The 16,366-nt window shown below is 38.8% G+C and overlaps 1 protein-coding gene across 1 annotated transcript; it reads right to left on the reverse strand.

Annotated features, from left to right (window-relative positions):
- Positions 1–1,112: 1,112 nt before the first annotated feature.
- On the reverse strand, positions 1,113–13,471 carry LOC143877869 (casein kinase 1-like protein HD16). Its single transcript, XM_077380163.1, has 16 exons — positions 12,736–13,471; positions 11,983–12,111; positions 11,779–11,852; positions 11,623–11,692; positions 11,352–11,407; positions 10,139–10,210; positions 9,611–9,705; positions 9,417–9,483; positions 9,174–9,303; positions 8,858–9,076; positions 8,606–8,748; positions 4,060–4,234; positions 3,882–3,972; positions 2,043–2,200; positions 1,673–1,861; positions 1,113–1,453 (listed from the first exon to the last, which is right to left on the reverse strand). Exons 1-16 carry the CDS (start codon positions 13,162–13,164, stop codon positions 1,394–1,396), a joined length of 2,157 nt encoding a protein of 718 aa, XP_077236278.1. The 5' UTR covers positions 13,165–13,471; the 3' UTR covers positions 1,113–1,393.
- Between the last annotated feature and the right edge of the window lie 2,895 nt (positions 13,472–16,366).

Raw genomic sequence — 16,366 nt, forward strand, 5'->3', positions numbered from 1 at the left:
TCAACTTTTCTTAATTTTTAGCCACTTCTCATTCGTACCCTCTCAAATCTATCTCCTTCTCCTAACCACCCTACCCCTCTTTCCCTGACATTGATTTTTTCTGGTAGGTGATTGAACCCCCCCTACCTTCCTGTTGAAGAACAACACCTTTACCATTGAGCTAGAGGCTCCATCCCCCTACAGTGATTGTTCCCGAATAAAAAATGAACGAACAATTGTATCTGGAAAGCTTGAAAGTTAGGACTTTGTAACCTCTTGAAAGTCAATCTTCCCTTGTATTTTGGTATGATCTCACAAACGGTGAATTTCTAGTCTTTTTCCTAGTCTATTCATGAAGCATTATGATTCTTTTATATTTAAAATGCACCCCTTCTGGTATCTGATCAATGTAGGCTGCTTATCGACACGCCAGATCGCAATCTACAATCCAGATTGGCTCATGTCGTAGCAGTTGGATTTTATAACCTTAAATCTTCCGCATTAGATGTTTTTTGGACACAACATTAATCCAACAATAAGTACCCACCTTGATCCAAAACAATAAGTTAAAGACCATTCAATCGCAATGGATTTGAGACAAATTGTGACTATTCTTTGGGATATCAACATCTTTTTCAAGGGATGGAAATATCTGAAGACGGCTAGTGCTGGTGCATTTCTGAAGATGTAGGGTGGGAGCCCACCTTCTACAAAGATCCAAACCATTCATTTGGGTCGACCTAGCCGAAATAGGTTGTGCTCCAAAGGATGATCCACAGCATCCGATCTGTAGGCGGGTGGTAAATTATAAAACATGTTTAGATCCGAGGCTCAGGATCATCCTTTGGAGATGAAATTTGAGGCACATCTTGTTTAGGTTAGGTTAGGACGATCAAAATGAAGGGGTTTGGATCTTTGACGAGAGGATACTTTTGTTCTAAAGAAAATTTCATTTGCTCTAAAAATCTAATTTCTGGTCCATAATACAAGTTAAACAAAAAAAATCAAAATGTCTTAATTAGACCATCACACAAATGAGTGGTGAGTTAGGCTAATGGGTATAAGGCCCCATGCTATACATCCCGCAGTCTGGATATGTAGACCTGGAGGGAATCTCATTTCTGCAACATCCATAGCTTTTAAAGTTGGACTTGATGCTATATATAAAATATAAAATACATGGGAGTACAACTCTATGTTCTCTTGCCTTTGTTTTAACTTCTGGTATCAATTCTCCAGCAAAAATATAGAATTAACAGAAGAAAAAATAAAAATAGAAACCAACCTACTTCGGGGTTCCTTTTTTTTGTTCCCTTGGCAAGAGCCTCCTTCAAAATAGAAAGAGGCAGCAGTGGCTGCCGCGAAATTCTACATCATCTTTTGAATCTCTACCTTGCGCCGAGGGAAATATGCATCAAGACACGGTGCGGCCATAGCACACAGAAGCCAGGTAGAGATTCTTCGCCCATTTTTCCTGCTCACCATAAAAAAAAATGTCAATATTTAAAACAGAAATCCATGGTAATACATTTTGAGAAATCTGAGGAGAGAACCATTTGTTTTAAAAAACCCTCAGGATCTCTCTCTTCTATGGAATTCCTAACCTTTGGGTTGTCAGTTTTCAAAATTACAATTATGATCTTCGAATTTTTAGTGATAACAAATAAGAAAAGTTAATCAGAAAATCATTCACCTTGACATGAGTACTCGGGAACGCAGAAGTACGCAAGGTCTCCTGAGTTTCATCTCCCGGTTTTCGTTTCGGTACACTCAGGATAAGAGCAGCCTGATCCCAAGTAGCAGCTGTAGCTGTGATTCGATAACCACTATCCCATCGTCTATGAATTCCCTCACTTGGATATAGAAAATCGAGTTCCACGACCTATGGAAACAAAAAGGATCGAATTGCAGGAAAAATATCAATACGGCAGAAGCTTAAGGATAGGAATCCAACAAGAACTCGAATTTATACGGGCATTTGGACAGATAAATGTAGGATTTAGATGGCATGTTTTTAGATGTATTGCCAAGAGTTGTTAGTGGAACGAGAAGTGAAATCTAACCTGATCAGTAAAGCCGGCATTGCGGGACATAACTACACCCCATCGGCTGCCAGCGGTAGCCATTGAAGTCACATGAAATCCTTCTCGCCACTTCTTGTTTATCCATTTGAAGGGGAAAGAATCACTGACTTTGTAAGATTGTTGGGTATATTGGGTGCCTGAAGGAATTTTCAAAGCAACTTAGAGATTAGTACAGATGAAAAGTAAATAGTTTCTGAGAAAGAGAAAGCACTACATGTAAGCAAAAAGCCATGGTGCAAACTAAAGAATTATAATGTACACAAAAATTTTGATAATAAACATTAATTTTAAGAATAATATGATCAATAGGAAAAATGATTTGTTTTGGAGTAAGAAAAATGATAAATAACACCAACCAATATAGGAAACGGTGCAATTGTTTTAAGTAATAATGCAAGAAGTAAAAATCCTAAACTCCATACTCGACAAATTATTTAAAAAAAAACAAAGGCAAACAGCGTAATTTATTTCCGGAACTGATACTCCCCCCCCCCCCCCCCCCCCCCCGCCCCGGAAAAAAAAAGGGATAAAAATCCCCCCTCTTAACGGTTTCTGTGAGAATGGTACACTGCTCGAGGATAAATTCACCCCCTCTAACGTTTTTATTTGCCTTTAAAACTTAACGAATAACGTTAAAGGGGGGATTTTAAATCCAATTATTGTTGGTTTGTGAGATTAAGATTTGACAAATTTTTTACATGAAATAAAGGGAAATGATATCCCCTTTAAAACTTAGGGATTTCCTAGGGTCCATAGCAAAAGGCATTTCGCAGAACGTCTGCTGCATGAGAGAGCAGCCACCTCATGAATAATGACACCACTATGCATCACAGCTCCAATTTATGATGAATCAAAATGAAATTTGATGGATGGCTTCCCAATAGCACAATTGTGAAAAGTAATTCAAATCGTAGTTCTCATGAACGCTTCAAATGCACCAATTACTTCCAATCTGCCTGTGGTCCTAACTCCTAACAGGATGAGAAGTTGACAAGCAGGGATACTCCCCTAGCCACACATAGATCATCCTCTTTATGAAGTCGATAACACACAAAACCCAACTAACCGATTAAAAAAGAGCTCTGTCACGGAAACTTCCTCCAAACCCAACAGAACCTATATGTATGCCAAATTTGGGGCCAAAGCAAAATAAAGTCAAAGAGCCCCAAGGACGAGGCAACCTAGACGACTTTCATAAATTAAGCCAAAGTTAAGCTCAAGCTAAAGAAAAACAACCACCAAAGAGCCCTCAAGACATAGACAATGGTAGCCCATGTAGATCTGTGGACAATTAGAATAACTGCACCACAAAAACCATGCTAAAACATAACAAAAGCACATCCCTTTAAACAATATTTCCATTACAATATGCTACCCATATCCTAGAACAAAAATATGGCTTTCAAAAATTACATAGCTACGCTCCTGGCAGGGGATATGCAGATCAGGTGCCATCTAAAAGTGAAGTTTACGCCTCGTGAACCTACCAGAGAAACAAAAGATTTCTTCCAACACAGGGATGTGTGACAGCTTTTATAATGTGCGACGAGCTTGACCATTCAACTTAGGGCATGGAGCTTGTTTTCAACAGTGTCAATAAAAATGGAATTTGCTCAATTATTTACACATTTAGCGTAATCATCCAACTTGATTCTAAAACATGCCAATTTTCAAGTTCATATGCCACTTACAAATTAGAGAATGCCATAATGCTTGAATATGTGCATCAAAATTTCCATTCAAACTAATATTAAAAAGAAATTCATCATTTATGATAAGAATGAATAGCAAGAAGGCATCCAAATAAATGAGACTGACCTTTAGACATCACCACAAGAGAGCTTCCATTGTTAGCACCAGCAATAGAACTAATGTAGTAGTTTTTCTCCCATTGCTCCATAATCCACTCCTATAAATTTTGAGCTAACGCATTGGTAAATCTATAATGAAATTGACTTACAAAGCGGACTAAATTAAGTTCGAAATTTTGTCATACCTTGTGTAGGAAGTATGGGGACAGTTCATAAACTTGCGTTGAGAAACCAGTTCCAGCATCCATAATGAGTGCCCAAAGATTGGAACAAGATGCTATGCAACTTATAAGTAGACCATCTTCATTTCCTCTGTCCACATGTTGCGCCAATCGAGAGTCGGCTACATTATAATGGTACCTGATTGCATTTGAAACGATTGTGTTCGTCAATGGTCAGTCACAGTAACGGAAATGTAGCACTGAATAAGTTGATTTTAATACATAGAAAGGACAATGTTATCTATCATATCATTCGTTTAGTCCATGCTGAACCAAATAGTAAGTAAATAACAAGATTTCCCAAAAGAGGAGCATGCAGAAACAAAACAGCGTATGAGCGAACACTGGTTCACTGGAATGAAACTAGTTTCTATCCTGTATTTTACTTGAAAAATAAATACAAGCTTCGAGAATCCGTAGGTTCCAATTTTGGACGAAGGTTTTGCTAACAAGTGCCTAGGGGTACCCGTTAAGGTGCACTGGAAAAGAGATTTTCCAATCATTTTACACATTCTCTCATACTTTTACACCAGTTTTGAGATTTCTTTATAAAAATTGTGTAAAATCTTTCCCAATGCACCTTAACGGGTGTCCTTAGGGTACGGCGTTAGGAAAACCCTCCGGACATAAGCTCATGACAAAGAAATAAAGGAATTTGAAGTCTCTATATTGCCAATAGCATGATAAATAGTATCATTTACACCATTGGCCAAAAAACTGTCCATCATATTTCTTCAGATATCAGGAACTTGTGAACCTGTTTAATCCATATACAACCAAGCATGCTTCCCTTCCCCTAGTAATGTTGGTAAGTCCATAAAAGATCTAATGATCAAGAGAACTACTGACCTAATGATAATATGAACAGTTAAAGAGCATTTACTGCTCCATTGAAATACAAATTGCGATGGCGAAAGGAATCCAGTCCGATTCCGTGCACTCCATTCACAACCGACTCATAATGAACGAGAGTTCAACTAAAGAAAAGGTAGCATAATGTAAAAATAAAGGCTAAACTGAGATCTCCTTCAAGTATTTTCAGACGACAGGGGATTCAAATGCAAATCAATTCTGCAACAGAAGCATGTTGCAGTGTAAGCAAAGACACTGAACCATGGTTTAAATGAAATTTCAATTGTTATAAATAGATGCTCACATAGGCTATAGGTGAAAAGTACAGAAGTCCAGACTCAGTTTTAGTTCACTATCATCCCTGTACAGTAAGAGATCCAATGCAAACTCCAATATATATCATGGACCATAATTATTACCCTTGTTCTGAAAGAGAATGACCATAGAACCCCAACTCTATGGTATCCAGAGCTTCCAAGGATGGCTTTATTTATTTATTTATTTTTAATGGTAACTTACAAAGATGGTAATCATTGTCAAAGGAAAGAAGTACAGATTTCAATACACACTGCAGGAATATTGAAGCCTTGTCACTAAAGAACGAGTCATCATTGCTAAAAAAGATTGGGACTCATAAACATGCCTATTCTAAACCGTCATTATTCAAGCCATCAGATGTTTTGTTAAGTGAAAATGGAATGCCTGATGTGATCTAGCTTTGATCACTTTGCTAGTTAGGAGACTTTCTATTTCATTAGTTTCTATTTTGGACATTTAGGATAGATTTTTTTAGAGCATTTTCTATTTTGATCTTATTTCTATTTTGAGAGCGCAGATGTAATGGTTGTGCAACCTACAGCCCACACCACCTACAATTACCCTCATCCCACTTGCACCTTGATCATGATCCCCACATTAAACTTGAGCTATGATTTGTGGACACGGACATGAGTGTCGCATGTCGACACGGACACGGAGTGTCGGACACGGCGAACTCCCAAAATTTAGAAACGGGGACACGCCTAAAATAGAAAGTACATATAATCATTATTTGTGAACACGGATTCGTTTGCTGAGTTTCGACACGGATATGAGGTATCTAACATGGCAACCCCTGAAAATCTAGAAATAGTGTCACACTCATACACATAAATACATATAAAGTTACTGACACTTCTAGTAGTACACTTAAACATGTCTAAAGGAGTGTGGACACGGGTGTCGTGTCGGACACGACACGTGTGTCGGCAATAAATTCAAAGTGCCGGCCAAATCATAGAACTTGAGTGATTGTCTTTACTTAACCATTACATAGGGGCATTTAAGTCATTAACTAATGACTTAAGTGTTTATATCCTGTTGGCTAATGAATGCTCATCCTCTACAAGTTGTACTTCTGTTAATGAATGCTCCTGTCTGCTACAAGTTGGACTTCTGTCAATCAAATACACTATCACATTACCAGGTTATTTCATGCCTACTTTTAAAAGCTAAAGCCATATTGGCCTTATATTGAGGTCCCTCTCTTCTCTTCGATTCTGAAAGTTGCTTGGACAGATCCAACATTATCAATAGGACAATAGCATCCGATGTCACGCAAACTCCCAACATTGATAGCCAACAAATGTCCAACATTTCAAGTCCAAAAGTCATACCCATTGGGAACCTGTGACAAACTCATGTTGTGCCTGTGTAAAATAGTTAGGAAAAGTGCAGCAATTACCACAATTCTGAGTAACTGCAAGAAAGAAATGGCTTTTACAGAATTACCCAACAAGATTGTTGAAAGAAGGTTCATTAGCATATAAAACAGTTTTAGGTTATTGGTACAAAATAAAACGAGAGATAAAGCATGTCCGCTTCGAGAAGAGGGATTGGGGAGGCTAAGTGCCCTCCCTTTTCCACCATGTGCGCCACACCACATTCATAGCTGTTTCTTCAAGACATAAATACCCTACTATTTTATAAAATGAAAAACATGCCATTGTTTTGGCACACATGGCAACATCAAGGTGGTTGTTTAGAACAAGCATGTCTTCATATCATTTTCCAATTAAGAATAAAATCTCCTTGCATAAAAGCCAGGTCTTCTCAAGGAATAGAAACAACAGAAAAACATGTCATATTATCTACATTACATCTTGGGTCAAACCAATCTTAGACTTCTTTTTTTTTAATGGTACCAATTTTAAACAATTACCTAGATGCACCCCAATAAGACTGAACAAACAGCTCATTCCAGAGCATCCAGTATTACATGCAGACATGATAGCAAATACTACTACTTGTTTACTTTATTTCCATGCTATTTAGTTTTTAGGGCTTTTATTTCCATGGTATTTAGTTTTAGGGATTTTATTTTTCATGTAATTGAGAGTTAGGGATTTTATTTATTTCCATGGAATTTTATTTCCATTGCCTATATATAGGCCTCATGTAGTGGACTTTGGTAGTTTTTTGATGAAATAAGATTTTGATTAATGATTCACCCCTCTAACTTCTCTCCTCCTCCTCCTCCCTCTTTCCTTCTTTCCCTTCTCCTTCTCGATCCGAGCTCTCCGGCAAAATTCATTCCAAATCAAGAAAGCGAACCTTCGGGTTACTGCCGAGTTAACTCACCAGTCAACCCGCTCGCCTTCAACCTTCATCCGCTTTCTTCCTACCCTGATTAAACACAACCCCTTCTTCCTCTCCGTAACAATCTCACAAACCACCATACTTTGCTGCCCTCAAAACTTCCCAAATCCTCCAAAACCTTCACCCGAAACAACCCAATCCAGTCCCTTGTTTGACGCCCAAAATCCCAAGCCCAAACCCTAGCCCATTCCTTACTCACCTGAAAGTCTGAAACCCACCTCCAACCAGCCCTATATACAACCAATTAACAGCCCCAAACCGATTTTATCTCCAATAGTCGCGGAGCCCTTAAAAAATCGCCCATCCCAAGCCTACCCTAGAGCCTTATTTCCTTCCAAATCCTTCTAATCTCAACCCTTCTCTTTTCAACAACCCCATATTGCCCCTTTGCTCCTTGATATTAGCAGTCACAACACCGTCCTAAGACCGCTACGCTTGAACCCCCAAATCCTCGCAGTCGGCGTCACCACCGCAGCGTCCACTTGCCTGCGAAGAAGTCAGCACCGTCGCTGTGCGCATCCCCATCACTGTCACCCAGCACTGCCCGCGGCAACCGCTCGTGCGGTCGTCGCCGTCCGCCGTGTCGTGTTTTCTCCTTTTTTCCCCCTACAACACAGATTCCTTGTTGAATCGGGTTGGTGGTGAAACACCTAGATTAAAGTAACGTGACCCAGTGGGTCACGAAAAAGGTGGTCCTCTTTCTCTTTTTCGATTTCTGCCTCTCACCACTTACGGGGCCTCACAAGCGTCTAGATCCTCATCAACTTGTTTTCCGGATATAAGCATATAGCATCATGTCAGTGACTAGAAAATCAAAAAAGAAAGATAGGCTAGATAAAATCAAATAAAATATTCTTCAGACTCCTAGCAAATCATTTTACAGCAGAATTTTCAGATTTTATGAAAATGATGGTTGCCATTTTTGAACAAATTGATACATGTAATTAACACCCAAAAAACAACAGATCCACATTGTACGCAAAGACCAAGTGTGAGAGCAAAAAATTGATGACAACCATACCTCTGTTTCATTGGGAGCCTGGCATTGTAAACTGAGATCCACTGGGTAGCTGGAACTCCTAATCGTACCTTCTTTTTTGGTTGCCCATCATCTTCTTCATCAATGCTCAACCTACCCCTTTTTTGGCCCACTTGATAGATTATCTGGAAAATCACACAGTTTCAAGAAACAATAACTATTACTGATGCCGAAGAAAAAACTCCAAGCATATGGGGGCACCTTAAATACTCAAATATAACCAACAACTATTACCTTCTGAGCACCATCAGTATTAATAGGCCTAATGGCGGGATTGGGTCCAATTAAACCCTCAAACAGTGATATGAGCTTGGAATAATTAGGCTCCTCGTCAAATTTCATGTTCACCACTATCTCAAGAAATTGTTTAAATGGCGGAGGGCAGAAGCAACACAACATTTCCGGAGATGTAGCCATCTTTTTCTTGCAAACTAGGAAGGATTTGTTGCCACCCTGACAGGAGAGTAAATGTGAATGTGAAGCATGAATTGGATTAACTGTAAGGTTACAGGTTATCGGCTCATGATTTGCATTACAAACATAATTTTACCTGATATCCTTGCCACGGTAACCTGCCACGGTGTAGAAAGATAAGCGTGTATGCAAGAGATTCCAGATCATCTCTTCTACTTGCAGTTCTTCCTAAGTGAGCATGGGCGCTGGCATATCGAACAGTTCCTCTACAGCAATCAAATGGGCCAACTCAGAAATTGACATCACAAACAGATAAGAGCAGGCAAATTTTGCATATTGTATTGTGTCACATTTCAATCCATAGAAAACGTCAGCTTACCTAAACACATCTGGGCGTTGGTCGTATTCAACATGCTGACCACTACCACCGTCTTTCCATCTTGTAGCTGCATGATAATTTAAATAGAACTACTTAAACAAGGAGCTATAGAATAAAAAAGAACAAAAAAAAAGATGTTGAAAGAGGATATCTCTCAGAAGAGAAACAACAAATAGCAAGTAAAGTTCCATCACCTAATCCTAGGTCAACAAGAAATAACTTCTTCTCTTGTGGGGTGGCTGGCTGCCCAAGTAAAAAGTTCTCAGGCTTCACATCTCCGTGGACATAGCTAACATCATAGACAAAGGCACGGTGTGAAAAGGAGGAATGTAAAATGTATGTCGACGGAATAGCAAATTTCTCGGAGAAAGCATATAACACGTGATGATGTGCTAGCAACATGCTGCAGATAGTGGGAAGGAGCGGTGGACGCAAGGCTGGGAAGGCCTTTCACTGCATGCCCTGCATGTGGGCCAGACAGCAAAGGTGGTCTAGCACCATGCAAGGTGTGCTGCCAGAGGGCGTCCGGGCCAGCATCCTCCCCTCCACCCGTCCCAACCATGGTGTCCTCATATCATTTTTTCCACATAATATCTCCTTGACAAAATGTAGTGTAATAGAAGATGTCTTTGGAAATACATGAATATTGACAAAAAATAGAGTAATAGGAGATATGTCTTTGGAAGTATATGATGATAATTTATATCCCTGCATACACTTACCCTCTGGAGTGCATCTTTTCTAAAATTGAGATAGACTCAACAGCAATACAAGCTACCATTTCTGAGGACATCCTGCAAATTTACAAAGCTCAAATCACGGAAGGAAAAAAGTCGAAAGCTCTACATACAAAGACAGCACTTGCTAAAATGGCTAAACATATATTCAGATGCCATTTTCATTATAAAAAAAATGTAGCACAAAAAAAATCAATTTAATTTTAAAAAATCAATTTAATTTAAATAAAAGGATGATTTTGGGTATTTTTTTCCTACCGCTGCAATTAGGATCTGGGACAATTAAAAAATTGTTCAATAGAAAAAGAAACACAAAAAAGAATTGAGACTTTGGCATGCACTATGGCAACTTGGCCATGAGAGAAGATTACAGTGAGGACATTACACACCATGGTACATAACAACATGTGATGATCAAAGCCCCCATGCCATGCCATGTGATGGGCCATTCTAGCCACAGTTTTGTAATAAAGCAATAAAAATGTCAAAGTCGTGGCATGCAAAACCAGAAGAAAGTGACATGCGACACTCATGAATACATGAACATCTGGTCACTATCATAAAAATATTTATTTATTACAAATTTTATACTTTATACTAATATTGAAGGAGCGTGCCACGAGTCATCTTATCTCAGGATGGGTATGACCTCAACTCACCATGTCGCCATTTTAGAATTGTATCTTAATTTATAAAGAACAAATAGCATCAGCAAGATGACATGATAATACACTATTTATCAAATAGTTTGAACATCTTCACTTCTGCCGTCAGAACCCATGTATAATAGCCATAGAGGTAACTGGGAAGCAAAGGCACATTACTTGAGATGCTTGCTCACAAAACAAAAAATACAACTGTAGCCATTGAAAACCTTCAAGAAATTTGGTAATGGTCAATCCATCATTAAAAAAACCGAATCCTAAATCAAAAAACAATGACATGGTTGGAAAATAGGGAGAGAACTACAAAATTTAAGAATTTAAAGAAATAAATATGTGTTAAAACAGAACATTTCAAGGAACTTTTCCCTACACTCCTTGTAATGGACTTCACTCTTAGCACAAAGAGTTGAAAATGATGAGAAGTGTCTCTAATCAGCAGTCATTCACACTGTAATTGTTAAAACTCAAGCAGAATAACTAGAACAAACTTGACTTTCATGATTCAAACACTATTGGAATGTAAAGATACTCACGCTTGACCAGAAGAATTCCATGCATCCCATAAACTAGGACCTAACATATCCATAACCTGCACATATATAAAGAAAGTGATCCACAAAACATCGAAGAAATCCTACCTGCTAAAATAACTAGTACGGAGAAAATAGAACAAAAACCCACATGACCATAAAGCAGACGATCCCAAACAACTAAAAATTAAACATAAAGATTATGCCATGGCGAAAACAGAACGACCAATAAATGGAATCAGAAAATAGACAAGAGATAGAAGAAAAACCATACCATTACATAGTAGTCACCTTGCCGTCCCTTATAGTGTACCTTGGGCACCCCATGACTGCCCCCAAGAGTGCTATTCAAAAGAAACAATAACAAATCTCAACATAAAAAGAGAGTGGGAACAAAAATAAGATGATCACTGCGTAGGAAAAGACGTACTTATAAACTTGCCACTCGTATGGAGGACCATAGTTACAGCCTTTGCTGGTTCTGTGCTCAAATTTTAGAGCAACCTGTGGCAAGAATTTGCAACCAAATAAAAGCAATCCGTTAAAGGACAGAATAACAAACTGATATACAAAATTTACTCTGGACAAATATATTAAGAATAGAAACCCATCAAAACATCAAACTAATAAATACCTCCAAAGCCCCAGGGCCAGATGTCCGATCACTCCCTCCAGTCACGCGACGACCAACGAAAACCTGACCAAATCCACCTTTACCCAACTTCCGCTCGACCTTGTAGAGAGGAGATCCCCCTACCTGAACCTGAATGGCGATCAAGAGGAGAAATAAAAAAACTTCGAAATACCAACAGATGCCAATCCATTGACACAAACAAAAAACAAATAAATAAAATGTAATTAATGATCATGCTAGATTATTAACAGACCAAACAATAAAACTAGAGGAGAAAAAAAAAACACTGAAATACCAACTGAGGCCGCACCATTGACACCAAAAAAAAAAAAAAACAAATAAATAAAATGTGATGGTCAGGCTAGATTATTCAACAGACCGAACAATAAAACTAGAGGAGAAATAAAAACACTGCGAAATACCAACTAATGCCGATCCATTGACACAGACCCAAGAAGAAGAAAAAAAGTGGTGATCAAGCTAGGAATTTTTTTTATTTTTATTTTTATTTTTTGAATGGTATCAAGCTAGATTATTTAACAAACCAAACAATAAAACTAGATGAAAAGCAATGAAAATCAAATCAAACACCCTAGACAACTTACAAAATAAAAGTACAAATAAATCAACAACAGTTGTTCAAACAAAATCATCTTGCCACCAAGAATAAAAATAAAACCCAATATCAAATAAATAAATAAAAAGAGAGCTGCAATAATCTTTAAAAAAAAAAAAAAAAAAAATTGATCTTACCCTATCTGGGAAGGGAGCAGTGTTCCCCTCTTCTTCCTGACCCACGGCCTTATTCGCGCTCAAACCCCCAGTATCATCAGCCATCACTTCTTTCTCGCGACTTTTCACCAAAACCTCTTCTTCTCCTTTTCTCTCACACCGATCTCCTCCTCCTCCTTCTAAAACCCTAACCTGATCAGAACCCGATTCAACAACAATCTTCTTCTCTGCAACCTTGACCCCTCGATTCCTCGCCGCCAATCTCGTTCTCGGCCGAGTCTCGACCGCTTCAGCCGCCGCAGCCTCCTTGGCTACAGCCGCCCTGGTCCTGATGTACTTATTCCCACGCTTAGGGTCAGATTTCTTCTCCCCGCCTCGAGTTTTAGGCTTTTGACGAAGATCTACCACCGGAACACGGCCTCGGCGTACCCCACTCCGCAACTCAGGCATTCTTCGCCCATGCAATCCGATAATCCCTTTTTAAATCCGACCATTATCTCCCTCACGGGAACCTAAATTTCCCCACCATTTTTCACCCGATTCTCTCCAAAATAACCTGTAATCGGAGAACGCGATGATCGAAGTAGCTCGATTAGGTTTTGAAGATCGATTTTTTAGGCTTTTCTAGGGTTTTTCAGACATGCGAAGGAGAAAAGGATGGGATCGTAAACATACGAAGACAAGAGAGATGAAATCTGAGGTTTGGGGAGGATTCTTTTTCTAATTTCCCTTTTCCTTCTTTTGTCCCGTGAGTAACAACTAACAAGTGTAGGTCGCGTGGAAACCAAATAGTGACGCGGGTTAAGTTAACCCCCGTTTTTCCCGTTCACTAATAAATAGCGAGGCGAGTTAAGTTTAACTCTTGTTTCCTTTTTTAGTTACCACATCGATTTGAAATTGACGCAAAAGTTGGGAACGTTACGGAGATGTGCGAGTCTGTCTTGCTTTGTACTTAGTCATTTTGTCTTCTCTTTGGATTCTCTCTTCACTTCTATCGGTTAAAGGGGGACCACATCTTCCCACGTGATGGAATCACGTAACTAACAGTTGTTACTTGTACGTGTAGATGGAGTATGTTGTCACCCCTATGTCATCGACATAATCTAGTCCTTACACGTGGCAACTGTCAAATAGATCCGGTGAGATCATTGGGGTCATGTTTGATGGGGGCTACCACTCCCTTCTAGTACGAAGTCTGGCACACGTTGCACTTGAGGTTATTTGATACATTGCTTGAAATTATTGTGAAACAACCAAGTACTCCCAACGCTTAAGGTGTATAGAGTTGGTGTTATTTTATCATTTATGTTTCAATCCTTATGTGTAGCACATCTGGCCCCTCTTTTGGTTGGCATTACATGTTGATTTTTAATATCGAGGAGTTGTTGGGTTTAAAACTCAGGACTTGTTGCAAGGCAGAAGCTCTAGGTGAGAAACCAATTACTCCAAAAGCTTAAGTTGTTAGATTAGTTAGTGTTATTTAATCATTTATACTTTAATAATATCATTATAAGCTGATGAAACTAGACCCAATGTTGTGGCAGATGTGTGTGACAATGATAGGGGTGCAACTTGAGTTGATTTTTGAGGATTTGGGTTGAGATTTTGCCATAAAATCGGTTCGAGGTCATGTTAACTCTAATTCTTTTTTAGCAAAAGCTCAATCCGACGTGACTTGACCTAATTTGAGTGATGTGATTCATACCGCGTACAATAATGGTAACTCAAGGTGCAGCTTCTCAATCAATTTAAGAAAATAAGAGAAAGATTGATATTTAGCCCATGTTTGAATTCTTCATGATAAATTAGTCTCCCAATTGGTGAGAGGGCACGAATGAGTAGAGGGTGAGAGGTGTCTAAAACCAACGAAAAAATCTATCATTTTTTTATAGAGCTTTTTCTTTCCTTGTTTTCTATATTTACTTACCCCTCTCGTTGTGGTTGTCTTCAAGTAGGACTCTTGCATGGGTGTTTTTATTAACACCTTATTAATGTCCGTCGTGGAGTCTTCGAGGACTCCTTTATTAAGATGTAAACCAAGCATACCATAAGCACTGGCAACTTGGAAACCGGTTTTGGAGAGGTTATCCTTCAACGGAAAAGCGGTGTTGCGCATATCTTTGAAGAAAAAAAACTACCGTGAGACCGGTGGTGTGCTACTTTAAGAGGAAAACAAGAAAGGCATATATTCTTGGGTTTTATTGCTTTCGGCTCTTGGTGAGAAGTACAAGGAAAAGGCTTACGGGACTTGTGTCTTTCAAGTTGATTGAGGGGTGAGGAACAAGGGGAAGAAGCAAAGCCGATAGAGAGCGGAGGCGCTTCGATCCTAAACGGTGTAGGGATTATTTCTTTTGTAATCCGGAGAAAGCTTTGGGCTTTTGTTATCCGGTGAGTGCTTCTTGTAACCCAATTATTTTCCACATAGTGAAATCTTTTAAAGTCTTCTCCCGTGGACGTAGCTACACACATCGTGTGGTGAACCATGTAATTTCTGTGTGCCTTTCTTGTGGTTTGGCTTGCACTTTATTTATTTGTTCTTGCAAATTTACTTGGAAAACATTGCGTAGTATCATTAATCAATACCGGAAACACACTTTCGTGTTCAGATTGTTAACGGGTCACCGCGTAGGGCTATTTGGAGCCCCAATTTTGCAACACCTCTTTACTCAGTCCCTATCGCATCTATCCCTCTCCAACCACCCTCTCACATCTATCCCATCTTGTTTAGCCTATTTCAAAAGAAACAAGGCCTAAGAGTGTGTTTGATAACCATTATTTGAAGTGATTTTTTACCGTATCACTCCAAATAATGGAAACTAAAAAGGAATGGTTTTTGGTAAAAAATCGAACCTTACTTTTGTTTTGAAAGTGCATTTGGACAGTTTTTCAAAGCAAAAAGTGAGATTTCATGATTTTGTGCCCTAGAAACATAGTCGGCATAATGGTTACCGTATGGGCTCAAAATTAAATGCAATTTTGAGTCAAATAATCAGTTTTAGACTTACAATCGGATCCAAAATCCAAAACACATGCAACCTAAGGAAGTGTTTGGTAACCATTCTTTGGACTGCTTTTTTATCCTATCAATCCAAATAATGGAACATCATAAGGAATGATGTTTAATAAGAAATCTGACGCACCTTTTTGTTTAGAAAGCATTTAGCCTATGTTTTTCGAAGCAAAAGGTGAGATTTCATAATAGATTAACCATACAACTTGCGGCTATGACATTCTATAAGCACGTGCCAGTTGAATAATCACATGTATGTTATATATAAGATTGGTGAACCAAATAAAGAATATTTTTCCACCACCCAATTCCCTGTCTAAAGAGAGCAACTACGAGGATGTGCCTCTACAAGGTGTCAGGTCATGGTTATTCAATAGACGAATGTAGAGATGTCGTGGCCTACGCAATACGCATCACTCATCAAATGATCAAAAATTTTCTACTTATGGTAGGATGAAAGAACTGGAATGGAATTAAAGAATCATTCACATTCAAGTCCACTCATCAGATGGTTAGGATCATCTAATAAGTGACTTTGAGGCTATTGTCTCTAAAAAGGTCAGGCCAACCAAAAGGCGGAATATCTCTTAATATTTTCCGCTCCATTTGGTTACCGGAAATTTTTTGGTTCTTGGGATTTTT

The sequence above is a fragment of the Tasmannia lanceolata genome, unplaced genomic scaffold (assembly GCF_043159265.1).
Source record: "Tasmannia lanceolata isolate RefF3 unplaced genomic scaffold, GAP_Taslan_0.1 ptg000005l, whole genome shotgun sequence".
Classification (NCBI taxonomy): domain Eukaryota; kingdom Viridiplantae; phylum Streptophyta; class Magnoliopsida; order Canellales; family Winteraceae; genus Tasmannia; species Tasmannia lanceolata.

Bases quoted from the DNA above. Each gene is read 5' to 3' on its own strand.
- LOC143877869 (XM_077380163.1), bottom strand. From the start codon at position 13,164: ATGCCTGAGTTGCGGAGTGGGGTACGCCGAGGCCGTGTTCCGGTGGTA. The intron at 9,304-9,416 runs GTAAGCTGACGT...TGATTGCTGTAG, and splicing joins CAACGCCCAGATGTGTTTAG to AGGAACTGTTCGATATGCCA. The intron at 8,749-8,857 runs GTAATAGTTGTT...GTGATTTTCCAG, and splicing joins ATACTGATGGTGCTCAGAAG to ATAATCTATCAAGTGGGCCA.